Raw genomic sequence first — 22,388 nt, forward strand, 5'->3', positions numbered from 1 at the left:
TGCTGAATCAATGTTGAATGTGAAATGAAATGTCTGGTGAGTGGCGCTAAAAGGGTAATGCTCTATCGCTTTTGAAAAGAATTTACTGCCAACACTAAACCTAACTAATAGTGTTAACAAAAGCAAACGTGATGTAAAAACGCAATTGTCAGAGATCAGCCAGGCTCCACCATCACACAATCACTGAGATCATTATCACCTGAGTATTAAACTTCAGATGTATCATCGCTTACCTTCTGCGCTTCATTGGAAAAGTATCTTCGTCTGCCGGAGACTCCAGTGTTTCCCTGTTCGTCGTCATCTTCGTTTTCTTCGTCGTGCCAGCAAATACTCACCTCTCTTCCCATACTGGTGTGTGCTTCATCATCCACGCTCTCATCTACCACCATAACAGAAAGGACAGTCAGTATCTCCGGTTCTTCATCCTTCATTGACATTCATCCACAACAGTTCCCGCTACCGCTATTCTCTTAACATTTATTACAACTGTTTCTCATCTCAACCATCTTGTTTGGAGTGTCTGTTTCGTTACAGCAATGACATTTTAGCAAGTACATTGTTGTGTCAGGTGAACTACCAAGTTTATTATGTCAGAAAAGCCATACTTGCGGAGATGGTTATGTGATGCAAACTGTATTAGTTTACAAATCAGGCACTATGGTCATAACTTAGTACAATGAAAAATAGGGTTTGCTTGTTGGGTTCAGAGTTGATGGTCGTGTATTCTTTAATGGAGCAGAATTACATAAAGTTGGAATCCATGTACATAATAAGTGCAATGTTCAACACAATGACAACTCCGTTAGGTCCTCTAGAAAGAGCATGTTCTGACTGTGAATAAAGACTTTTCTCCAGGCTATAGTCAGAATGGCATAAAGATTGTAACAAAGCCTCAGATATGGGAAAATAAATGGCAAATGTCTTTTCCTAGCAATGTAAGACACTATATTAATATTACACTTAAATCCAAGCCATTCTGTAAAGTATTACTGTTTGTCCAGCATGTTATAGTCTGCATGTATTGGTGTCTGTATTTAAATTTTTTATGTTATATCTTTGTTTATTTTTTACAGTGAAGGATCAAGTGAATATATAGGCTACAATTTTCATATAACAGCCAATTATCCAAGGAAGAAACAGACATGTGGGTATGAGAAAATTATACGGTTAATTAGACTTGCTGACTACTATTTTTCCTCTGCTAATAGTAGTAACTTGTCACCCTGATTTAATTCTGGTTGCTTGTTCATCTATAAGCCCATCCTCTCAGTGTACTATATCATGGCTTTCATTACTTGTACTTTTCAACTCAATCAACCACTATGTCACACAATAAACAATATATTTCATGTTTCCTAAAAATCCTCTAACTTTGATTATATTCACAAGTGTCAGCTACCAATCCAATCAGCAGAGATTGGTCACGGCACGTTCTTACAAGGATTGCACCCGTTTTCCACACTTGAGCCTGAAAATACATTACAAGCAGCATTTGAGATAATGTTTGAATGTTTCTCAGGTGAGCAAAACTCAGCCAACCCTCCCTGGAGGAGGTTAAGTGTTGAATGCTGGTTGCCATGGCAATCCTCGCTGCTAGAGAGATGCCAAAAATAAAAAAGCTGAAGATTCGAAGTTAGTGCACCTGATTGAATTGACATTACTATGCGTATTATTTTATAATGCCATTTCTGTGTTGTGTGTGTGGCTGTGTTATAGCTTCCAAGTATTTGATCTCTCTTGCAACCATCTTTTTATCTGAAAAGAATGGTGAAATTTGGTGCTCTGGTTGCTCAGAAAGTATTAGCACAGATTTTCTCTACAAGCTGCATGATTTGAGGTATCATTCATGTCCGTAGCACAGTCAGTGCAGGCTTACTGACTTACTGTAAGTTCTAAATTGTTCATATCACTAAATATGATCAACAGGAAAAGTGATGTTTGCCCCAGCACACACACACAACTCAAACCATTCTTTGTTCGCTTTTGAAGCGGGCTTATTTGGTGATGATGTCATTGGGCTCATGAATCTGGCCATTGAGGATTACCCTTTGATCACCCCCTCAAACAAGCTTTAGAGAACATGAATGGATTTGGATTTCCATTAATTTGGATTTGCAGTGAAATGCTCATTAAGTGTAAAAAAAATAGCAATGGATATTCTCACATGAGTTAGCATTTTATTTTCTCTCCCACCATATGCATTAAAAAAAATCTCAGCTTTTTTTTTTTTCTTTTTGTTCTGGCCATGTGGCAATTTAATGGTCATTCAAATTTCATAGTTTACAAGAATCAATGAAAAAGTAATTTTGTAAATCCTTTTTGACCTCTGCCAAGCACATGCATTTTAAAAATAGTCTTTTTTTTTCTGAAATACTGGAAACCGTTTACAAGAACAATATTAGGTCATCGCTTCACCCAGTTCGTAAGAATAAAAGGAAAAAGTTTTTAAACTTAAAAAGGCTCATTATTATGTCAGCACCAGTTTTGCAATAAAAAAAGAATTATATACATTTATATAAAATAGAATACTTAAATGTCAGACTGTCGTGGCTGTTTGCAGCAGAGAAACAAAGGAGCAGGATCTAATAGCAGCAATCTTTAGTTTATTAACAAACTCAAAATAACAAAAATAATAAAATACTCTGACGTCACAGAAATCTCAAAATCACGAAGAGAACTACCACCACACAAAGACCAAATTGAAACAAAGACTAACAGAAAACATGATCAATAAATACCAACAAAAACAAAGGGAGGAAATGAGAAACAGGTGGATCACATTAATCAAACAATGAATAACCCAGTCCCACTTTATATTAAGTGTCCTTAACTACTATGTACTGACATTTAAATTAATAATTTGATTCAATCCACTTATTGCGTACATGCATGTTTTTACTTTGTACACTGTTGACCTTCCCTTACACCTCAACCCACACTTAAACCTACCCATACCACCAAACCTATCCCTAAAATGATCCGTATCCCACCTAAATAACAGAAAAAGTGTTTTGCAATACAATATGAACACAATTTTTTTTGATGTAAGTACAGTACAGAGTCATTTAAGTGATAGTTCCCCGAAAAATGAAAATGTACTCATTTAAAACTTTAAAAACTAGAACTAGATCTGAGGAGATGAAGACCCAGGTGGGAAAAGAGGAAAAGGGTGGATCGCATCAATCGAACAATGAATAACCATAGTAACAAATGCAAACAAAGGAAACAGAACAGGAAACAATGATACAAGAAAAAGAAAAAAACATCACTCAAACACAGTCAAAAGGTGAAATAATGTGACACTCTGCACACCTACTCTGCAGTAAACACAGAGATGTTAGTCCCGTCTTTATCAGTACATGATAAGAATTGTAACTCAGAACATTGTAGAAAAAAGAGATTTAGTGTTTAACATTTTTGCAAGGTTTTGCTAGGGAGTTTTCTTACAATTCTGAGTGATCTATGGATATTGTCTGTATTGTTTTGATCCCATGGCTGGTCTCTGTCCATTTAGTTCCTAGCAACTGGAGGTTTTGGAGTTATCTTCTATGTTGGCTTGTGTTTTGGATGTGACGAGTTTGGATATCTCTAGACTGCTTTGTTTTCTGCCTGGTATGTTACTCATAATTCTGCAAATGCAATCTCAGCTGTTACACACTCTTTTTTGTCCAATCTGACAACTCCATTTGACATTTCTGTTGTATACTGTTTTTGTTCCAAAGAAACATTAATGTGAAATCCTTTGGAAGATCATTTTATGATCTGAGACTATAGCCGCGTTTCCACCGAAATTACCCAGAACAATTTGTCCCAGGAACTTTTTTTGCCCCAGACCGGTTGCTTTCTGCGTTTACACCGTGGTCTAAAGTACCGGGAAGGTAAACTGCGCGCAACTGCTCCTCCCAGTCTGCGACGGACAGTAATCAGTTTTGAGCGCCACATTTATAATAAGTATGGAGGAGATTCAAACTGTGCTGCAGTTATGTATTGGTTTACTGACGAGGTAATTAACAAAACAAAATAGACGAGCACTGATACTAAAGCGTGTTCAGAAAGCTCGTATGCGTATAAAATTAGACAACGTATGTTATTGTGAGATGCCATGGGACGAACGCACAAAAATTTCCTCTTTCGCAAATACGCTTAAAAAAAGCCTGAACCCTGTCTATCAATCATAAATAGTGAGAGTCTTGTAAATAGTTGTTTGTTACTAACTTCAAAGCGCTATTTCAATCCTGTTATAGTAAATTTGTAATATGGTTTGGACTGCCTTGCAATAGATGACAATGTGTAAACATAATGACTTAATAATAAAAGCTGTGGCAGAAAAGAGACGAGCACTGATAAAGCGTGTTCAGTAAGCTCGTAATGCTATAGTTAGATATAAAATTTGTATGTTATCAGCTATTGCGGACATTGACCGTGAGATGGTTGGGACGAACGCGCAGAAAGTTTCCACTTCCACAAATGCCCTTAATAAAGCCTGAAACTCGTCGCCACTCCACCAGTTTTTTTTATTAAATTCCATATTTGCAGACAGACAACTCTTACTGGATGAAGCCACGACACGAACCGCAATAGATTTTTTAAAAAGGGAGGTTAAAAATAAATAAAATGCTGCGTGGAGTTATCCAACCAAAATGCGGCGTGAACACAACCAATCAGCTTGTGCAGCGCACAAGTCCCACCCCTGAAAGTTCCTGAACTTTGAAAAAGTACTACCTCATGAGCAGGGACTATCGGAGGGGGAAATATTTACCCGGAACTTCATTTAGACACTGGTTCCTGCGGTGTAAACACATCGAGTACCAGCGCAAAGTTCCTAGTTCCTGGGGAAAGTTCCTGCGGTGGAAACGCGGCTTATAAGACAGACTGGTGCAAGCTAAACCAAACGCAGGACTCTAAAACATATTTTTATCACTTAGAGATTTGCATTTAGGGTTATGTTTGGCCCAAGAAGTTCAGTGACCCAAACTATATGGCAAAAAATGATGGAATGGCTTGAAAAAATAATTTTACTATGGCCTCAAAAAGTTTTAAGACCTGAAAATTGTGTTTGACACTGTTGGACCAAAGTTTATTGAAGTATCAGTATTATCTTCCAAGTTTTGGTTTAACTGTTCTCATAATGATGACTCACACTTGTTTCCTACACTTCTACAATATAACTACCGGGCAGTTTCAGATGGTGCTTACAAAATTGTTCGTATTTATCCTGCTGTAGTATTTCCTTCGGATATGTTTGCTGTGTTTCATGGATGCACAATGATTTTCAGTGACAATCCAGTTTACAGTTTACATCATTCTTTCTGCAATCCAACTGTAAAGTCAAAACTAACATTCTCTCATTTCCTTACTTATCAATACAACTTTAGATTGGGCAACCAGGCTTTAAGAATCTGAGAAATATGTACTAAATTATTTCAGCTAAAACAAGGAATGATATCTGCAGCTGAAGTTAGGACAGTACTGAAATGGTTTAAATATCACTCTCTACTGTTAGAGCTTGCTTGAGAAATGAATTAAAATATACAAACTTATCAATATCCAGCACTAGAAAAAGTAATGTCAATAATTAAGGCATATTTTACTTGCTTTAAAGGGTGGCCTATATTTTAAAAACATTGTAGCTTCTGATCTACTCTTCTACAAGGAAGACATCTTACTGTATGTTCATCTGGTCTTCCAGTGGTCATGTCAGAATCAACTGAAAGCAGAGATCATGTTGTTTTCCACATTGACAGGTTCCCAAGGCATTCTGGTGGATGCAGCCAGCAAAGCTAAAGAAAGAGATTCTAGACTCTCAGTGTTGCCAGAATATAATTGGGAGGTTTACTCACTTAAATTGCATTCCTGAGCCATGCACTCTAAAAGAAATCCAGGGGATCTATTACCTCAACTTAAATACATTCATGGTTGCAAGTTAAAAATTCAGAATTATTGATTTGTTTAAACATTTTAAGTTTAAGTTAGGTTTTGATGAATTCTCTTGACATAATAATGTTGATCATCACATCAACGTAATATTGGCTGTAATTTTAACTCAAATTTGTTCATTAATTGATTCTTTGGTTACAATTTAATTTAAGGCGACATAGTAATGTTAATTAACTACATGTACTTACCATGGAGTTATGTTTAGGGTTAGTGTTTGGCTTAGGGTTAGTTACTTATAATGATGCATAATGTACTGTTATTACTATACTCATGTAAATACGTAACCTTAAAATAAAGTGTTACCAATTTTCTTTTTTAAATTAAGTTGTAGTAACTTTGAAAATTGGGCATTGTAGTTGCATCCTTTGCATAGACTGAGTATAAGAAGAGTAAATGTAGAAATCAAGTGTTTTTTATATGTTTTAATGTGTTTAATGCTGTTATGTTTGACTTTTAGAAGAGTTAATGTTGTTGAGGTTTTTGTGGTTAGTGATTATCATTGTGCTGAAGAGTAATGTTGGTGGCTAGGTTGTGGTTGGCTATTTCAAAGAATACATGACTTTATGCTATAACGGTAGTGACAAGTAATATCTTACCTATTCATTACATTTACATGCTAAATAAGTGAAAATTAACATGTGGTTTTCTATATGTTTGTTTTTACTGAAATGCATAAAAAGAGTTGGTTCCAATGCCACCACTCAAGTAGTTGGAACAACTTAGTTTCTAAATAATGTACTGTAGCATTATGCTACAATGCTACTTAATGTAATATGTTGGTTGAACATAATTGCATTAAAAGTTGTCATATCTCAGAATATTGATGCAAGCTGTTGGATGATATTCATTCATTCATTCATTCATTCATTCATTCATTCATTCATTCATTCATTATCAAAATATTTTTAGAGTGTGGCAGACTACCAACGATCAATTTCAATCTATAATCATTTGTAGACATGTTGGGTTCAAGTTGACTAGTTGTGGATAAATCACTACAAAGCTAGTCAAGGCTGACAGGAGCTAAAGCAAGACAATGCAGCCACTGTGAATATGTCAATGAAGACATGCATGCTTCTCACCTGCATCATCCACTCAAACACTCCATTACTGCAGCACTGAGCCATTTATATTAGGTCAACTACTTTACTGGATGACAAGTCAACTAATAAGAATGATTAGTCATGCATTTAATCAAACAAGTCCATATGCTACTGATGCATACAGTAGGGTCATTCCATGTCAAATCACCAAATATTTTACGGAAGAAAACAAAGATAAATGAAAATGAGTAAAATTAAACAATTCATTTGAAAAGTTGATTGAGAATTAGAATCTAAAGGGATATTAAGATATCTTTAATACTTTTAAAGAGTTACAGTGCTATGCATAAGTTTAGACACCCATGCTAAAGTTGACTAAAAAGAGGAATAAAAAATCATCTTTTGGAAATTGAACTTAATGCCTTAATTTAAAAAAAAAAATAGGAAAAATCCAACCTTTAAGGACACCAATTTTCTTTGTGAATGAATAATGTATCGTAAATAAATAAATGTTCTTCCTTAAAATACAGGGTGCAAGAAATTAAAATATTAAAATAGCCCCACATCATCACATAGCCTTCACCATACCTAGAGATTGGCATGGAGTACTTTCCATAAGATCATCTCTCAATGCAAATCAAACTAGCTATTAGGCTAACTGAAATAAAACCATGCCAATCTCTAGGTATGGTGAAGGCTATGTGATGATGTGGGGCTATTTTAATTCCAAAGGCCAAGGGAACTTTATCAGGATGCATAGTATCCTAAAAAAATAATAAATAAAAATACTTAAAAATAAAAATCTGCCTGCCTCTATGGGAATTTAACATAGGGGTGTCCAAACTTATGCACCCTGTATTTTAAGGAAGAACATTTATTTATTTACGATACATTATTCATTCACAAAGAAAATTAGTGTCCTTAAAGGTTGGATTTTTCCTAATTTTTTAAATTAAGGCATTAAGTTCAGTTTCCAAAAGATGATTTTTTATTCCTCTTTTTAGTCAACTTTAGTATGGGTGTCTAAACTTATGCATAGCACTGTACATGCACGCAAACTTTGGCAAAAGAATATATATGGCACTCAGGCAGGTATATTCTATGCAATTGTGTTGATAGAAAAAAATTAGATACATTTCTAGTTTCAACCCTATTTGTTGTTCTTTTTTTTTTTTTTTTTTTTTTTTCTAATTGCAGAAATACATACAGAAATTTTACAAAATACACATATAGACCAAAAAAAAAAAAAAACACAGATAAACAACACTATAAGAATATATAAAACAAAGAATAAAACAAAGATTGCTTAAGTCAATAGATTTAACTAATGGACCTACCAATTTCTGTGTAAAAAATAAAATAATGATGGCATCTTTCTAAAGTCATTTTTACCCCCCTGTAATTTGGCTCCAGATCTCAGGTAAAATTTGTCATTTTAAAAACTCTCTACAGAGTAGTAAATATGCATCCATGATATTTAATTAGGGTTGGGTATTGGTTGGGTTTTATCCGATACCAGTACCTACTCGGTATTTTTCAAACGGTTCCGGTGCTTAAACGGTTCTTGAAACGGTACTTAAGAAAACTAAACTGCACACACTTTATCAAAAAAAAATAATACCTCTGTGTGTGTGTGTGTGTGTGTGTGTGTGTGTGTGTGTGTGTGTGTGTGTGCGTGTGTGTGTGTGTGCGTGTGTGTGTGTGTGTGCGTGTGTGTGTGTGTGCGTGTGTGTGTGTGTGATTTTCTGAAAAAGATTTTCTGATTAAATGAAAAATTGTGCCCTTTAAAAGGCTACTGATGTAGCACAAAACACTTGAGTTAAGATCAAAATTTTGTCTTCTCATATTAAGACTTTTACAGAACAGAGAAATATCTGACACTGAGCAGAAATATTTAACACACACAGTATAGCCTCATATAAATATACTTGATATTGATATACTTCATACTTGATATGCAAGATTTGCAGTTGGCATTAAAATGCTAGACTTACCCGAAGAGGAACACTGGCAGCTGAACTTGAACTTTAGTCAAGCGTGTCAGAGGTTTTGGGTTCTAATCCGCATTTGTAGTTTTTTTTTTGTTTTTGTTTTTTTAAACCGATTATGCTCATCAGTGGTTGTATATCAAGCAGTGACACTTTGTGTCCATTATATTTTGAGATTTCACCAGAACGAATAGATATGAGGCGCCATCTAGGGCTTAAATCAAACTTCATTCACGCACATAAACCCTTGCATACACGTATACTAGGTAGTCACACATACATGTATACTGCTGAATGCTCAAACTAATGCATATGAAATGCACAACTTCTAAAGTCGCTCACGCACACACACGCAAACTCTATAAACTCAACACACTAGATGCGCGGAACTCTCCGCGCACATACTCATCTGAGACGCGAGCACACACACACACACACACACACACTCACACAAACTCTCCGCGCATATACTCATCTGAGACGCGAGCACACACACACAAACTCTCCGCGCACATAATCATATAGACGGCGCCTCATAAATAGATCGATCTCCGCAACGTATTGAAGCGCGCGTCCGAGTGAAGAAAAGTGCGGTGTGCGCTAGCCACGAGAAAACACTGTATCCGCGCCACTGATCGCAGCGGCAACGAGCACTTTGATCACTTGATTTAAAAAAACACATTTCAGCGCTAGATCGTCTCTTATTTAACAAACGAACTAAATGAATGCTTTGCTGGTTAACTGGAGATGTTTTATTATTGGATCATTCGTGCCGCGAGATGTTTTATAGGGGGCGGTAAAAAAACGTCAGGCACCGAAATCAGGCACCGAAAGTTTCGTTCTTATTCGGTCTGGTTACTACCGTTTACGTCGGAACCGGTTACCTATTGGAACCGGGTTTCGGTACCCAACCCTATATTTAATATTTTGGCTTTCTTCTTCATTTAAGTATTTCTTTCACCAGGCAAAAAATTATCAAAATCAAATTTTTTAGCCGGGGACCTTGAGTTGACACGGAATGACTCATAACCATTTATGTGTATACAGTGTATGTTCCTACTGAAGAGAAAAGGGAATTAATACAGGTATGCAGGATTTTTGGATGTGTTGAGTAGTAAGTACAGAGACTGTGAGTCTTGAAGAGAGGAGTCTTCATTGTTTAGATGCGAGCTGGAATGTTTAAATTTAATAGTTCTAATTTTGTTAGAAATTAAGTGTGTTATTTCCTCTGATATAATATTTGCCTTGACTTTTATGCCATTACTCCATTTGAGTATATGATCCTGGCCACCATCATAGCCAACTGTATTGTTTTATCCCTGGAGCAACATCTTCCTGGTGAGGACAAGACACCCATGTCCAAAAGGCTGGTAAGCATTAAAAGCATAAATATACCCTAGAGAAACATAACTGAACCTTCAAAACGTTTGCTACTACTTATAATTTAAATTATTTGACTCCCAGAGTCCAAAATAAACCTCATTCTTTTACTCAGAAGCTAATGTCAACCAACAGCAATTCCTAATGAACATGGCAACCAACTTAACTGTGCAACAATACAAATCTTTAATTACATCACCACAGCACATACACTTTCTAGTTTTTCAACTGTACTTATAGTTTCCCTGGGCTGGGTTAGGAGAGTATGTCCCTATAAAAGAAACTTGTTTACAATACTAACTCTGAAAATTAAATCTGATCATTTGTTTTGTTTAATTATTTCTATCTGTTTCTTTATCATTGGGTCCATTAGGAGAAGACAGAGCCTTATTTCATTGGGATCTTCTGTTTTGAGGCTGGTATCAAGCTGGTGGCACTTGGTTTTGTTTTTCACAAGGGTTCCTATCTCAGAAATGGCTGGAATGTAATGGACTTCATTGTTGTGCTAAGTGGGTAAGTGATGTTTTTTTTTTTTCTCAATACTTCACAGTTATGAATAGTTTGAGATAACAGGTGAGAGCTTTACAACTATAGAAAGGATGGCTTCCATTAAACTTTCATAAAAAAAATCTGATAGGACTGTAAAGAGATAGTAGGTAACTGCCCTAAGACTTCTACCATGTGTAATATTGGATAGGTGTGCACAATCATCCGAAATAAAAACAGGAAAAAGCAGGAGGACTCTCCCATGGAGGTGTGCTGCTTTATACTACACTTTAAACATACAGTTGCTAACTTCCCTAAGCATTTCTTCATGGGGCATTTTGAGAGCTCATTCCTCTTACTTAAATGGGTGAGGGAAGTTTCAGCTGATCTTAACATCATCAATTCTGACTGAGGGACCTATTCATATACCAGGCATATTCTCAGAATCGAACTGAATCAAACTTTAGCTCTGAGCTCAGGATGCTAGACACACATCCAAAGTAGCACAGCACCAAATGAGCTAATAAGCATGTCCAGATGGGTTATTAAACCAAAGAACCATTTTGAAATGAACAAATAAAAAATAACCGAATGAGCCAGTTCTGTCAAAGTTGGTTATCCTGGTTCTTTTTGAGTCGGATATGACCAAAAATCTGACTTTCAACTTTGCCTGTAGGTTTGATTCAATCATTCCAAACAGTTATTTTGTTCAGTAACCCATCTGGACATGCTTATTGGCTCATTTGGTGCTGCTTCAGATGCGTGTGTTGCGTCATCAACCCGGAACTAGAGTCCGATTCAGTTAGATTCTGAACCGGCTCGACCATTTAAAGGCTTAATAACTACTCCATATCCCAAAATGCCATATCCCAAAGCCGATTCGAAAGAGCGCTGTTCGCCAGCAGCAGGAGCCATCTTCTTTGTTTTCAAGTAGTAGGGAATTCATACGGAACCCTCACAACGTCATAATGTTAAGCCCATCCACCGACTCTATACACAATGTGATTGGTCTGACTAGAGTTTGTTTTTTCCAGCTCAAAAGCCAACGGAGAGTTGCTAGACGACCCTGGCTGCAAAATAAAATTTGCTGCCGCTTGGGTGCGTCTAGATTTCTAGGCTAACATGTTTGTGTATTTTTTAAACATTTTCTCAACAGCCCAAGCATACACATAGGTTTATAGAGAAGTGCATAAAAAGATTCATATAAAAAATAACTGTATATAATAAATCAGCACCATAGAAGTGTGATCAAGGGCTTAGGGCATTCCATTTAAACTCATTGCACAGGCTTTGTCAGTAGTGGGCACTCGTGCAACGTAAGCCTTCACAGTTGTGCATTGCATCCACTACATTAGAGTACAAAATACATTACACAAGTTAGTAGATGCAAGGATGCCAAAAGACTCAATAGCTTATACTGAATGTTTGTCTGATGAGGATATGGTGAAATCAACTACTCACATACATTACATGCATTTAATAATTAGGATGGAATTATTTACGGGAAACTGTAGAATCCAAACAAACAATAAGTACCGATTATTATGATTGTGAAGACCAAATGTATATGCATACAAATATACAAACAGAATACATCTCATTTGATTAACAACTGATTATATTGACACCATCACACCAGGACAAATAAGCAAAATTCATTAATTCAACATAATATATGCTAGATATGGGTGAAGGGATGAGGCGAGAACTCAAGACGCAGAGCATGGGCTTTTATTTGTAGTTAAAACTGGCCCCATGAGGTACACTGAACAAAGGATAGAAACAATCACACGACAACACAAAACCAACACACCAACATGACCACACAGGACAGACACACACCAAGATGGCAAGAGGGGTCAATTTACAGAGACAATGAGTGGAGGGAGAGAGGGGAGCCAAGCCAGTGTCGGCGGGACGGTCCAGGAAGTCTTTGAAAGGTCTGGAGACCAGGCAGATGATCAGGGAGGGACCGGAGGGTTGCACCAGGGAGGCTCCGACGGGTTTAGAGACCCGACTGAGGGCCAGAGCAGAGCCAGGGGAGTGGACCAGGGGGGCTCTGGTGGATCTGGAGACCCAGCTGAGGGCCAGAGCAGAGCCAGGGGGGTGGACCAGGGGGCTCTGGTGGGTCTGGAGACTCGGCTGAGGGCCAGAGCAGAGCCAGGGGAATGGACCAGGGGGGCTCTGGTGGGTCTGGAGACCCAGCTGAGGGCCAGAGCAGAGCCGGGGGGTGGACCAGGGGGCTCTGGTGGGTCTGGAGACTCGGCTGAGGGCCAGAGCAGAGCCAGGGGAATTGACCAGGGGGCTCTGGTGGGTCTGGAGACTCGGCTGAGGGCCAGAGCAGAGCCAGGGGAATGGATCAGGGGGGCTCTGGTGGGTCTGGAGACCCAGCTGAGGGCCAGAGCAGAGCCAAGGAGGTGGACCGGGGGGGGTCTGGAGTCCTGGCTTAGAGGGCCAGGATGGTGCAGGGAGCTTGGATGGAGCTGGAAGAGCAGGGGGATTGGGTGGCTCTGGCACGACCTCTGTGGCCGTGACAAGGAGAGTGGCCAACTCAGGGGAGGCAGGAGTGAGGGGAGCCAATAGGGAAGTCTGTGCAGCCCAGACACACATTAACTGCGGAGGCATAAAGGGAGAGGACGGCCTCCTCGATCGGGCAGGGGTGGCTAGGATGGCCTCCGTGGCTCTGACAGGAAAAAGGGGGCTGCTCTGGGATGGCCTCCATGGCATATGGCTCTGTTACCTCCAGGACAACCAGACTTGAGACCGCAGACTTGGGAGCTCTGGGACTACCGGACTAGGTGAGATGGAGGAAACCTTGTTCCTCTTCCACTGAGGCGATGTGGGAGCGACACACCTTGAGTCACGGGCACCTCGAGAGAAACTAAAAGATAATAAAAGAGTTGTTCCTTTTCATTTCCCTAAAAAAAAATTCTAACCAGTTTGAACTGCAACACACTATTTTTGCACCAACTTCTTGCAGCAAAGAAAATTTTTTTTTTTTTTTTTTTTTTTAAATAGGCAGTCTATTTAACTCTATTAAAAGTCCTCCAAAAACGATCACTGGAGAAGCATCCACTAAAAAAATAATAAAAATGATAAAATAACATTTTATTCAAATACATAACTACATTTGAATGGCTGTCAATTGTGTAGTTAATGTCTGTGCTAGCCAGCAAAACCTTGACCCCCTGTTGTCAAGGTAATGTGGGTGTCTACAACAAGAAATGATTTTGCACCATAGATTTTAATCCATTTAATAGATGAAAATATGACAAATCATGCCAGGTCTTTTTTTCACATTTTAATAGAAGTTCTTAAAAGGTGGGAAATGGTCTGACATTGATTTTAACACACATCACATCAATGAAAGGTGTAATTTCTTTCTGGTTGTATAGACTTAGTACAGTGCATCGACTGGGCCTAATTCATAAAACATGAGCAGACCATATTTCTGTATAAATTTTTCTTAAATCCAGTCTTACTAATTATTAAGTTAAATGCAAAATGAGTTTACAGATAAATTAGTTTTTGTTTGTTTTATGAATGAGGCCAATCTTGTTTTTGATATCTGAATGCTCATAGCAACTGTTCTTAGTTTTGTGTGGAAAGATCCACATAACTGTATATTTGTATACACCCTTATTAGAATTTCAGATTTTTCTCTTGAAATGCCAGTTTTTCTCTTAAAATTCTGCTACATATCTGACACACTTTTGGCTCCAACATTCCTGACCTCTTTAAAAACAGTGAAAGTAAGTCAGACTTAAAAGAAAACTACATGTGTCATTTCACTCATCTGGGAACTGAAACAAGGCCAGTAGGCCATTGCTTGTGGCTTTCATTTCATCTGAAATTAATGATTAGCTGCAAGTGAATCTGCTGGGACAGAGCCAATTTGATTTTTTTTTTTTTTATTCACAGGTCCGCTGGGAACATATGGAGAAACTTTGCATTAGACATGATAAAACAAATATGTGTATCATAATGTTGAACTGACAGCTCACTGCTGTACCTTTCCTGCAGCAGCTCACGAGTCCTCCGCTATTTTCCATATGCGTTTTGTCCATAGCAATGGGTTATTCTCTACTGTAAAGCGACGTTGCTGGCTGGTGGTATTTAAGCACAGTGCGCAGATGTGACTAATCGATAATCAGATTTGTTGTTGATTATTTTCATTATCGATAACAGTCCGCAAGAACCAATTAGGTTCATTCTTTTTTGTTACGTAGCAACTGAATTCAGCTGAACATCAACCGAAATGCATTATTTACCTGTCATCACTGTAAAGCTGCTTTGAAACAATCTGTATTGTATAAAGCGCTATATAAATAAAGATGCTGTTTCAGCTTCAGCAAGAACCAATGAGTTTCATTCTTGTGTTTCACAGCACATTTAAGCTTCAGCAAGAACCAATGAGGTTCATTCTCGTGTTAAGCAGCGCGTTTGAGCTTCAGCAAGAACCAATGAGGTTCAGTCTCGTGTTACGCAGCACATTTGAGCTTCAGCAAGAACCAATGAGGTTCATTCTTGTGTTGCGCAGCATGTTTGAGCTTCAGCAAGAACCAATGAGGTTCATTCTTGTGTTGCGCAGCACGCTTGAGCTTCAGCAAGAACCAATGAGGTTCATTCTTGTGTTACACAGCGTGTTTGAGCTTCAGCAAGAACCAATGAGGTTCAGTCTCGTGTTACGCAGCACATTTGAGCTTCAGCAAGAACCAATGAGGTTCATTCTTGTGTTGCGCAGCATGTTTGAGCTTCAGCAAGAACCAATGAGGTTCATTCTTGTGTTACACAGCGTGTTTGAGCTTCAGCAAGAACCAATGAGGTTCATTCTTGTGTTGCGCAGCACGTTTGAGCTTCAGCAAGAACCAATGAGGTTCATTCTTGTGTTACACAGCGTGTTTGAGCTTCAGCAAGAACCAATGAGGTTCAGTCTCATGTTGCGCAGCACGTTTGAGCTTCAGCAAGATCCAATGAGGTTCATTCTTGTGTTACACAGCGTGTTTGAGCTTCAGCAAGAACCAATGAAATTCATTCTCATGTTGCGCAGCACGTTTGAGCTTCAGCAAGAACCAATGAGGTTCATTCTTGTGTTACACAGCGTGTTTGAGCTTCAGCAAGAACCAATGAGGTTCAGTCTCGTGTTACGCAGCATGTTTGAGCTTCAGCAAGAACCAATGAGGTTCATTCTTGTGTTGCGCAGCATGTTTGAGCTTCAGCAAGAACCAATGAGGTTCATTCTTGTGTTGCGCAGCATGTTTGAGCTTCAGCAAGAACCAATGAGGTTCATTCTTGTGTTGCGCAGCACGCTTGAGCTTCAGCAAGAACCAATGAGGTTCATTCTTGTGTTACACAGCGTGTTTGAGCTTCAGCAAGAACCAATGAGGTTCAGTCTCGTGTTACGCAGCACATTTGAGCTTCAGCAAGAACCAATGAGGTTCATTCTTGTGTTGCGCAGCATGTTTGAGCTTCAGCAAGAACCAATGAGGTTCATTCTTGTGTTACACAGCGTGTTTGAGCTTCAGCAAGAACCAATGAGGTTCATTCTTGTGTTGCGCAGCACGTTTGAGCTTCAGCAAGATCCAATGAGGTTCATTCTTGTGTTACACAGCGTGTTTGAGCTTCAGCAAGAACCAATGAGGTTCATTCTTGTGTTGCGCAGCATGTTTGAGCTTCAGCAAGAACCAATGAGGTTCATTCTTGTGTTGCGCAGCATGTTTGAGCTTCAGCAAGAACCAATGAGGTTCATTCTTGTGTTGCGCAGCACGTTTGAGCTTCAGCAAGATCCAATGAGGTTCATTCTTGTGTTACACAGCGTGTTTGAGCTTCAGCAAGAACCAATGAGGTTCATTCTTGTGTTGCGCAGCACGTTTGAGCTTCAGCAAGATCCAATGAGGTTCATTCTTGTGTTACACAGCGTGTTTGAGCTTCAGCAAGAACCAATGAGGTTCATTCTTGTGTTGCGCAGCATGTTTGAGCTTCAGCAAGAACCAATGAGGTTCATTCTTGTGTTACACAGCGTGTTTGAGCTTCAGCAAGAACCAATGAGGTTCATTCTTGTGTTGCGCAGCATGTTTGAGCTTCAGCAAGAACCAATGAGGTTCATTCTTGTGTTACACAGCGTGTTTGAGCTTCAGCAAGAACCAATGAGGTTCATTCTTGTGTTGCGCAGCACGTTTGAGCTTCAGCAAGATCCAATGAGGTTCATTCTCTTGTTACGCAGCACGTTTGAGCTTCAGCAAGAACCAATGAGGTTCATTCTTGTGTTGCGCAGCACATTTGAGCTTCAGCAAGAACCAATGAGGTTCATTCTCTTGTTACGCAGCACGTTTGAGCTTCAGCAAGAACCAATGAGGTTCATTCTTGTGTTGCGCAGCACGTTTGAGCTTCAGCAAGATCCAATGAGGTTCATTCTTGTGTTACACAGCGTGTTTGAGCTTCAGCAAGAACCAATGAGGTTCATTCTTGTGTTGCGCAGCATGTTTGAGCTTCAGCAAGAACCAATGAGATTCATTCTTGTGTTGCGCAGCACGTTTGAGCTTCAGCAAGAACCAATGAGGTTCAGTCTCGTGTTACGCAGCACATTTGAGCTTCAGCAAGAACCAATGAAATTCATTCTCATGTTGCGCAGCACGTTTGAGCTTCAGCAAGAACCAATGAGGTTCATTCTCGTGTTACACAGCACATTTGAGCTTCAGCAAGAACCAATGAAATTCATTCTCATGTTGCGCAGCACGTTTGAGCTTCAGCAAGAACCAATGAGGTTCATTCTTGTGTTACACAGTGTGTTTGAGCTTCAGCAAGAACCAATGAGGTTCATTCTTGTGTTACACAGCGTGTTTGAGCTTCAGCAAGAACCAATGAGGTTCATTCTTGTGTTGCGCAGCATGTTTGAGCTTCAGCAAGAACCAATGAGGTTCATTCTTGTGTTACACAGCGTGTTTGAGCTTCAGCAAGAACCAATGAGGTTCATTCTTGTGTTGCGCAGCACGTTTGAGCTTCAGCAAGATCCAATGAGGTTCATTCTTGTGTTACACAGCGTGTTTGAGCTTCAGCAAGAACCAATGAGGTTCATTCTTGTGTTGCGCAGCATGTTTGAGCTTCAGCAAGAACCAATGAGATTCATTCTTGTGTTGCGCAGCACGTTTGAGCTTCAGCAAGAACCAATGAGATTCAGTCTCGTGTTACGCAGCACATTTGAGCTTCAGCAAGAACCAGTGAGGTTCATTCTCATGTTGCGCAGCACGTTTGAGCTTCAGCAAGAACCAGTGAGGTTCATTCTTGTGTTACACAGCGTGTTTGAGCTTCAGCAAGAACCAATGAGGTTCATTCTTGTGTTGCGCAGCATGTTTGAGCTTCAGCAAGAACCAATGAGGTTCATTCTTGTGTTACACAGCGTGTTTGAGCTTCAGCAAGAACCAATGAGGTTCATTCTTGTGTTGCGCAGCATGTTTGAGCTTCAGCAAGATCCAATGAGGTTCATTCTTGTGTTACACAGCGTGTTTGAGCTTCAGCAAGAACCAATGAGGTTCATTCTTGTGTTACGCAGCACGTTTGAGCTTCAGCAAGAACCAATGAGGTTCATTCTCGTGTTACGCAGCACGTTTGAGCTTCAGCAAGAACCAATGAGGTTCATTCTCGTGTTACGCAGCACGTTTGAGCTTCAGCAAGAACCAATGAGGTTCATTCTTGTGTTACACAGTGTGTTTGAGCTTCAGCAAGAACCAGTGAGGTTCATTCTTGTGTTACGCAGCACGTTTGAGCTTCAGCAAGAACCAATGAGATTCATTCTTGTGTTGCGCAGCACGTTTGAGCTTCAGCAAGAACCAATGAGGTTCATTCTTGTGTTACGCAGCACATTTGAGCTTCAGCAAGAACCAATGAGGTTCATTCTTGTGTTACACAGCGTGTTTGAGCTTCAGCAAGAACCAATGAGGTTCATTCTTGTGTTACGCAGCACGTTTGAGCTTCAGCAAGAACCAATGAGGTTCATTCTTGTGTTACGCAGCACGTTTGAGCTTCAGCAAGAACCAATGAGGTTCATTCTTGTGTTACACAGCGTGTTTGAGCTTCAGCAAGAACCAATGAGGTTCATTCTTGTGTTACGCAGCACGTTTGAGCTTCAGCAAGAACCAATGAGGTTCATTCTTGTGTTGCGCAGCACGTTTGAGCTTCAGCAAGAACCAATGAGGTTCATTCTTGTGTTACGCAGCACATTTGAGCTTCAGCAAGAACCAATGAAATTCATTCTCATGTTGCGCAGCACGTTTGAGCTTCAGCAAGAACCAATGAGGTTCATTCTTGTGTTGCGCAGCATGTTTGAGCTTCAGCAAGAACCAATGAGGTTCATTCTTGTGTTACACAGCGTGTTTGAGCTTCAGCAAGAACCAATGAGGTTCATTCTTGTGTTACGCAGCACGTTTGAGCTTCAGCAAGAACCAATGAGGTTCATTCTCGTGTTACACAGCACGTTTGAGCTTCAGCAAGAACCAATGAGGTTCATTCTTGTGTTACGCAGCACGTTTGAGCTTCAGCAAGAACCAATGAGGTTCATTCTTGTGTGTTACGCAGCACGTTTGTTCTCGTCAAGCAGGTTTCTGTTTATGATTGCTGATCAATATGTGAATAAAGCCTAAATTCAATCTGTTATATTTTCTAAATATTTGGACTAAATCGCTCAGTTCACATGGATTAGAACTTTTTGAAGCATCAAAGTGTTAGTTGCGTGGACTGTCAATTGAGGGACAGAAATCTCTCTGATTTGATTAAAAATATCTTCATCTGTGTTTTGAAGATGAACGAAAGTCTTACGGGTTTGTAATGACATGAAGGTGAGTAAATGATGACAGAATTTTCATTTTTGGGTGAACTAACTATTTAAGGTTCCCCATCTTCCCCTGTATCTTGAGGATGTGGACAACAAAGTTGCATGAGCATACAGTGCGATCAGATGTTCAGAACACGGCATAGACTCGGCATGAAGCCTTTTCTTTCATAGTGTGTGAAAGATGAAGCATTTGCTGCAGATATGCTGATGATTCACCACTAAGTGTTGATAATGTTATTCCTCCATCTTCCTCCATCCCCTCCCCCTTCACTGCCTCTCAGAGCTCAGTTCAGTGTTGTGTGTAGGTGTTCATGTGTGGGTGAGCCCATATTCATTTCATGTTTGCATTTCAGCTTTTTCACTGGCAGGTACAAAGAAGCCAAATTGTGAAATAATTAATATTGTTTGGTCATGTTACACTGATTGATAGAAATGTAAGCCATGAAACAAAGGTACAAACATAATTGCTTATTATGACATGTGCAAAACACATTGTTAAACAAATCTTGTGTTAAAGAAGTTATCATACACTACAGTCAATTTGTGAAATGTTGTTAAATCTAAAGACACAGGTTATTCTTAAACATACTGTTCTATTTTTTAATTCCCAATATGCTTTAAACATAGTACACAGCCTACTGTAAATTCTCCATTGATTAATCAGGAAGCATTGCATAAGTTCTTTTGAATCACAGATTGAAAGCTCTTGTAAGAAACCGCTGTATATAAAAATGGATAATGAAACCGGCTCCTCTCTGTTCCTGTGGCAGATATGAAGGATTTGTTGATTCAAATCATGATGTATAATAGTACGGACGTGGTGCAGTTCTGGAGGCTACAGAAAGATTCACAACCTTGAATTTTCACACCATTTACACCCCCGAGCAATGCTTTCATCCACTCACCCACTCACTCGCTCCATGGCTCGCTCTCTTTCTGACGCTCGCTTTTTCCTCTTTCCTCTTCCCTCTTCCATACTGTCATTATTATTCTCTTATTCAAATTTATCCTAGAGCTCATGACTTTAAGTTCCTCCTGAATATTAACAATGGTCTTAGTGCGCACAGATATTTTTGTCAAGTGTATTCATCACTGTGACATTTCTGGGAAGTGCACACACTGCTAAAACAGCTTTCACTAAGGTTCATACCGCATGCCATAGTTAGTGCCCACTTCCCATTTCTTTTGTCAGGTTGTTCACACCTTTGAAATGTTGCACATATCAGGATGAACAGGTGAAACTCCTGACCTGAACTGACCTGCCTCAACTAATTTAAGAATATCATTTAATCTTAACACTTTTTTTCTATTAGAAATTCATTAACATCAATGAATGCATTTGGTAATGCATTTTGACAGCATTTACTAATTAATTCATGTTGCAACACATGTATGTTAATGAATGTCAATTATACCTAATGCATTAACCTTGATAAACCTTGTTGCAAAGTCTTATTTATTAAATCACATTTTGTTTTTATATTAAAAAAATATATATAAATAAGTAGCACTTTATTTTACAGTTCTGTTCCGCATGCACATACTATATACTTATCAACGTAATTATGATAACTGGGTAATAACTAGGTAGTAACCGTGAACCCCTAAACCTAACCTTGACCCATGTAGTTACCTTATATTACCAGTACTTCTTTGGGGTACATCTGAACTGCTGTTATCACTGTGTAGAGAATCACAACACTCACAGAAATTCACCTTGAAGGATTTTATGATTCAAGGGTAAATCAAGCATGCAGTTTTGACAAATGTAATGTTAGATGTGAAAACTATTACATAAATTATGCCATTTATTTCTGTGGATTTTTTAGTTATTTTTTTGCTTTAGGCCACATTTAACAGCTGTTTAGATGAAACCTTATTTCCCTTTTTCTTTGTGTGTGTGTTTTTTTCCCTCAGGATTCTGGCCACTGCTGGTTCTCATATGAATATTCCTGTGGATTTGAGAACCCTTAGGGCTGTGCGTGTGTTAAGACCCCTCAAACTAGTTTCGGGAATCCCCAGTAAGTTACTCATCCTATTCCCACTGCATATAATAATCAAAATAAAGGCAGTTTAAACCTGCTCCTGAAGGGCCGCTGTCCTGCAGAGTTTAGCTCTAACTTGCCTCAACACACCTGTCCGGAAGTTTCTAGTATACCTAGTAAGACGTTGATTAGCTGGTTCAGGTGTGTTTAGTTGGAGTTGGAGCTGAACTTTGCTGGACAGTGGCCCTCCAGGAGCAAAAGCAATGTCATCTTGTTACTATAAACACATATGAAACACAATAGTTGGTATTAAAAGTAAAACCACTTATTGGCAAGAAGTACTTTGTACTAATCCATTTTAATTCCACCAGGTTTACAGATAGTTCTGAAGTCCATTATGAAAGCGATGGTGCCACTGCTGCAAATCGGTCTTCTGCTCTTCTTTGCCATCCTGATGTTCGCTATCATCGGTCTGGAGTTTTACAGTGGGAAATTACACCACACTTGCCTGCCCTATCCAGATATACTCGGTAAGGAGAATCTTTTTGGTATTTAACTCAAGTGAAACAGGAGTGCTGGACAGTTGTAATATGGCAAACACAAGACATCTGTCATGCATGTAATTTGAAATCTTTGATCTTGGGTGCTCAGTTCTGCAGAAAGGTTTAAATGGTGCGATTGGTGCGATCAAGTCCTCCTGGGAAGTTTGTTTTTACGAGTTTGTAATTGGTAATCACAATGT

The 22,388-nt window shown here is 39.1% G+C and overlaps 1 protein-coding gene across 1 annotated transcript in view; it reads left to right on the forward strand.

Moving 5' to 3' along the window:
* cacna1eb (calcium channel, voltage-dependent, R type, alpha 1E subunit b) overlaps window positions 1–22,388 on the forward strand; it is a gene marked incomplete at both ends in the record, with an annotated part of 102,127 nt that overhangs the window by 2,864 nt on the left and 76,875 nt on the right. Inside the window, 4 exons of the mRNA XM_081373572.1 lie at window positions 10,233–10,338; window positions 10,722–10,861; window positions 21,579–21,682; window positions 22,018–22,176. Of these exons, the coding sequence (XP_081229698.1) occupies window positions 10,233–10,338; window positions 10,722–10,861; window positions 21,579–21,682; window positions 22,018–22,176 (509 nt within the window). The remainder of the gene's footprint in view (window positions 1–10,232; window positions 10,339–10,721; window positions 10,862–21,578; window positions 21,683–22,017; window positions 22,177–22,388) is intronic.

This window comes from Scardinius erythrophthalmus (assembly GCF_964197995.2).
Source record: "Scardinius erythrophthalmus genome assembly, chromosome: 9".
Taxonomy (NCBI): Eukaryota; Metazoa; Chordata; class Actinopteri; order Cypriniformes; family Leuciscidae; genus Scardinius; species Scardinius erythrophthalmus.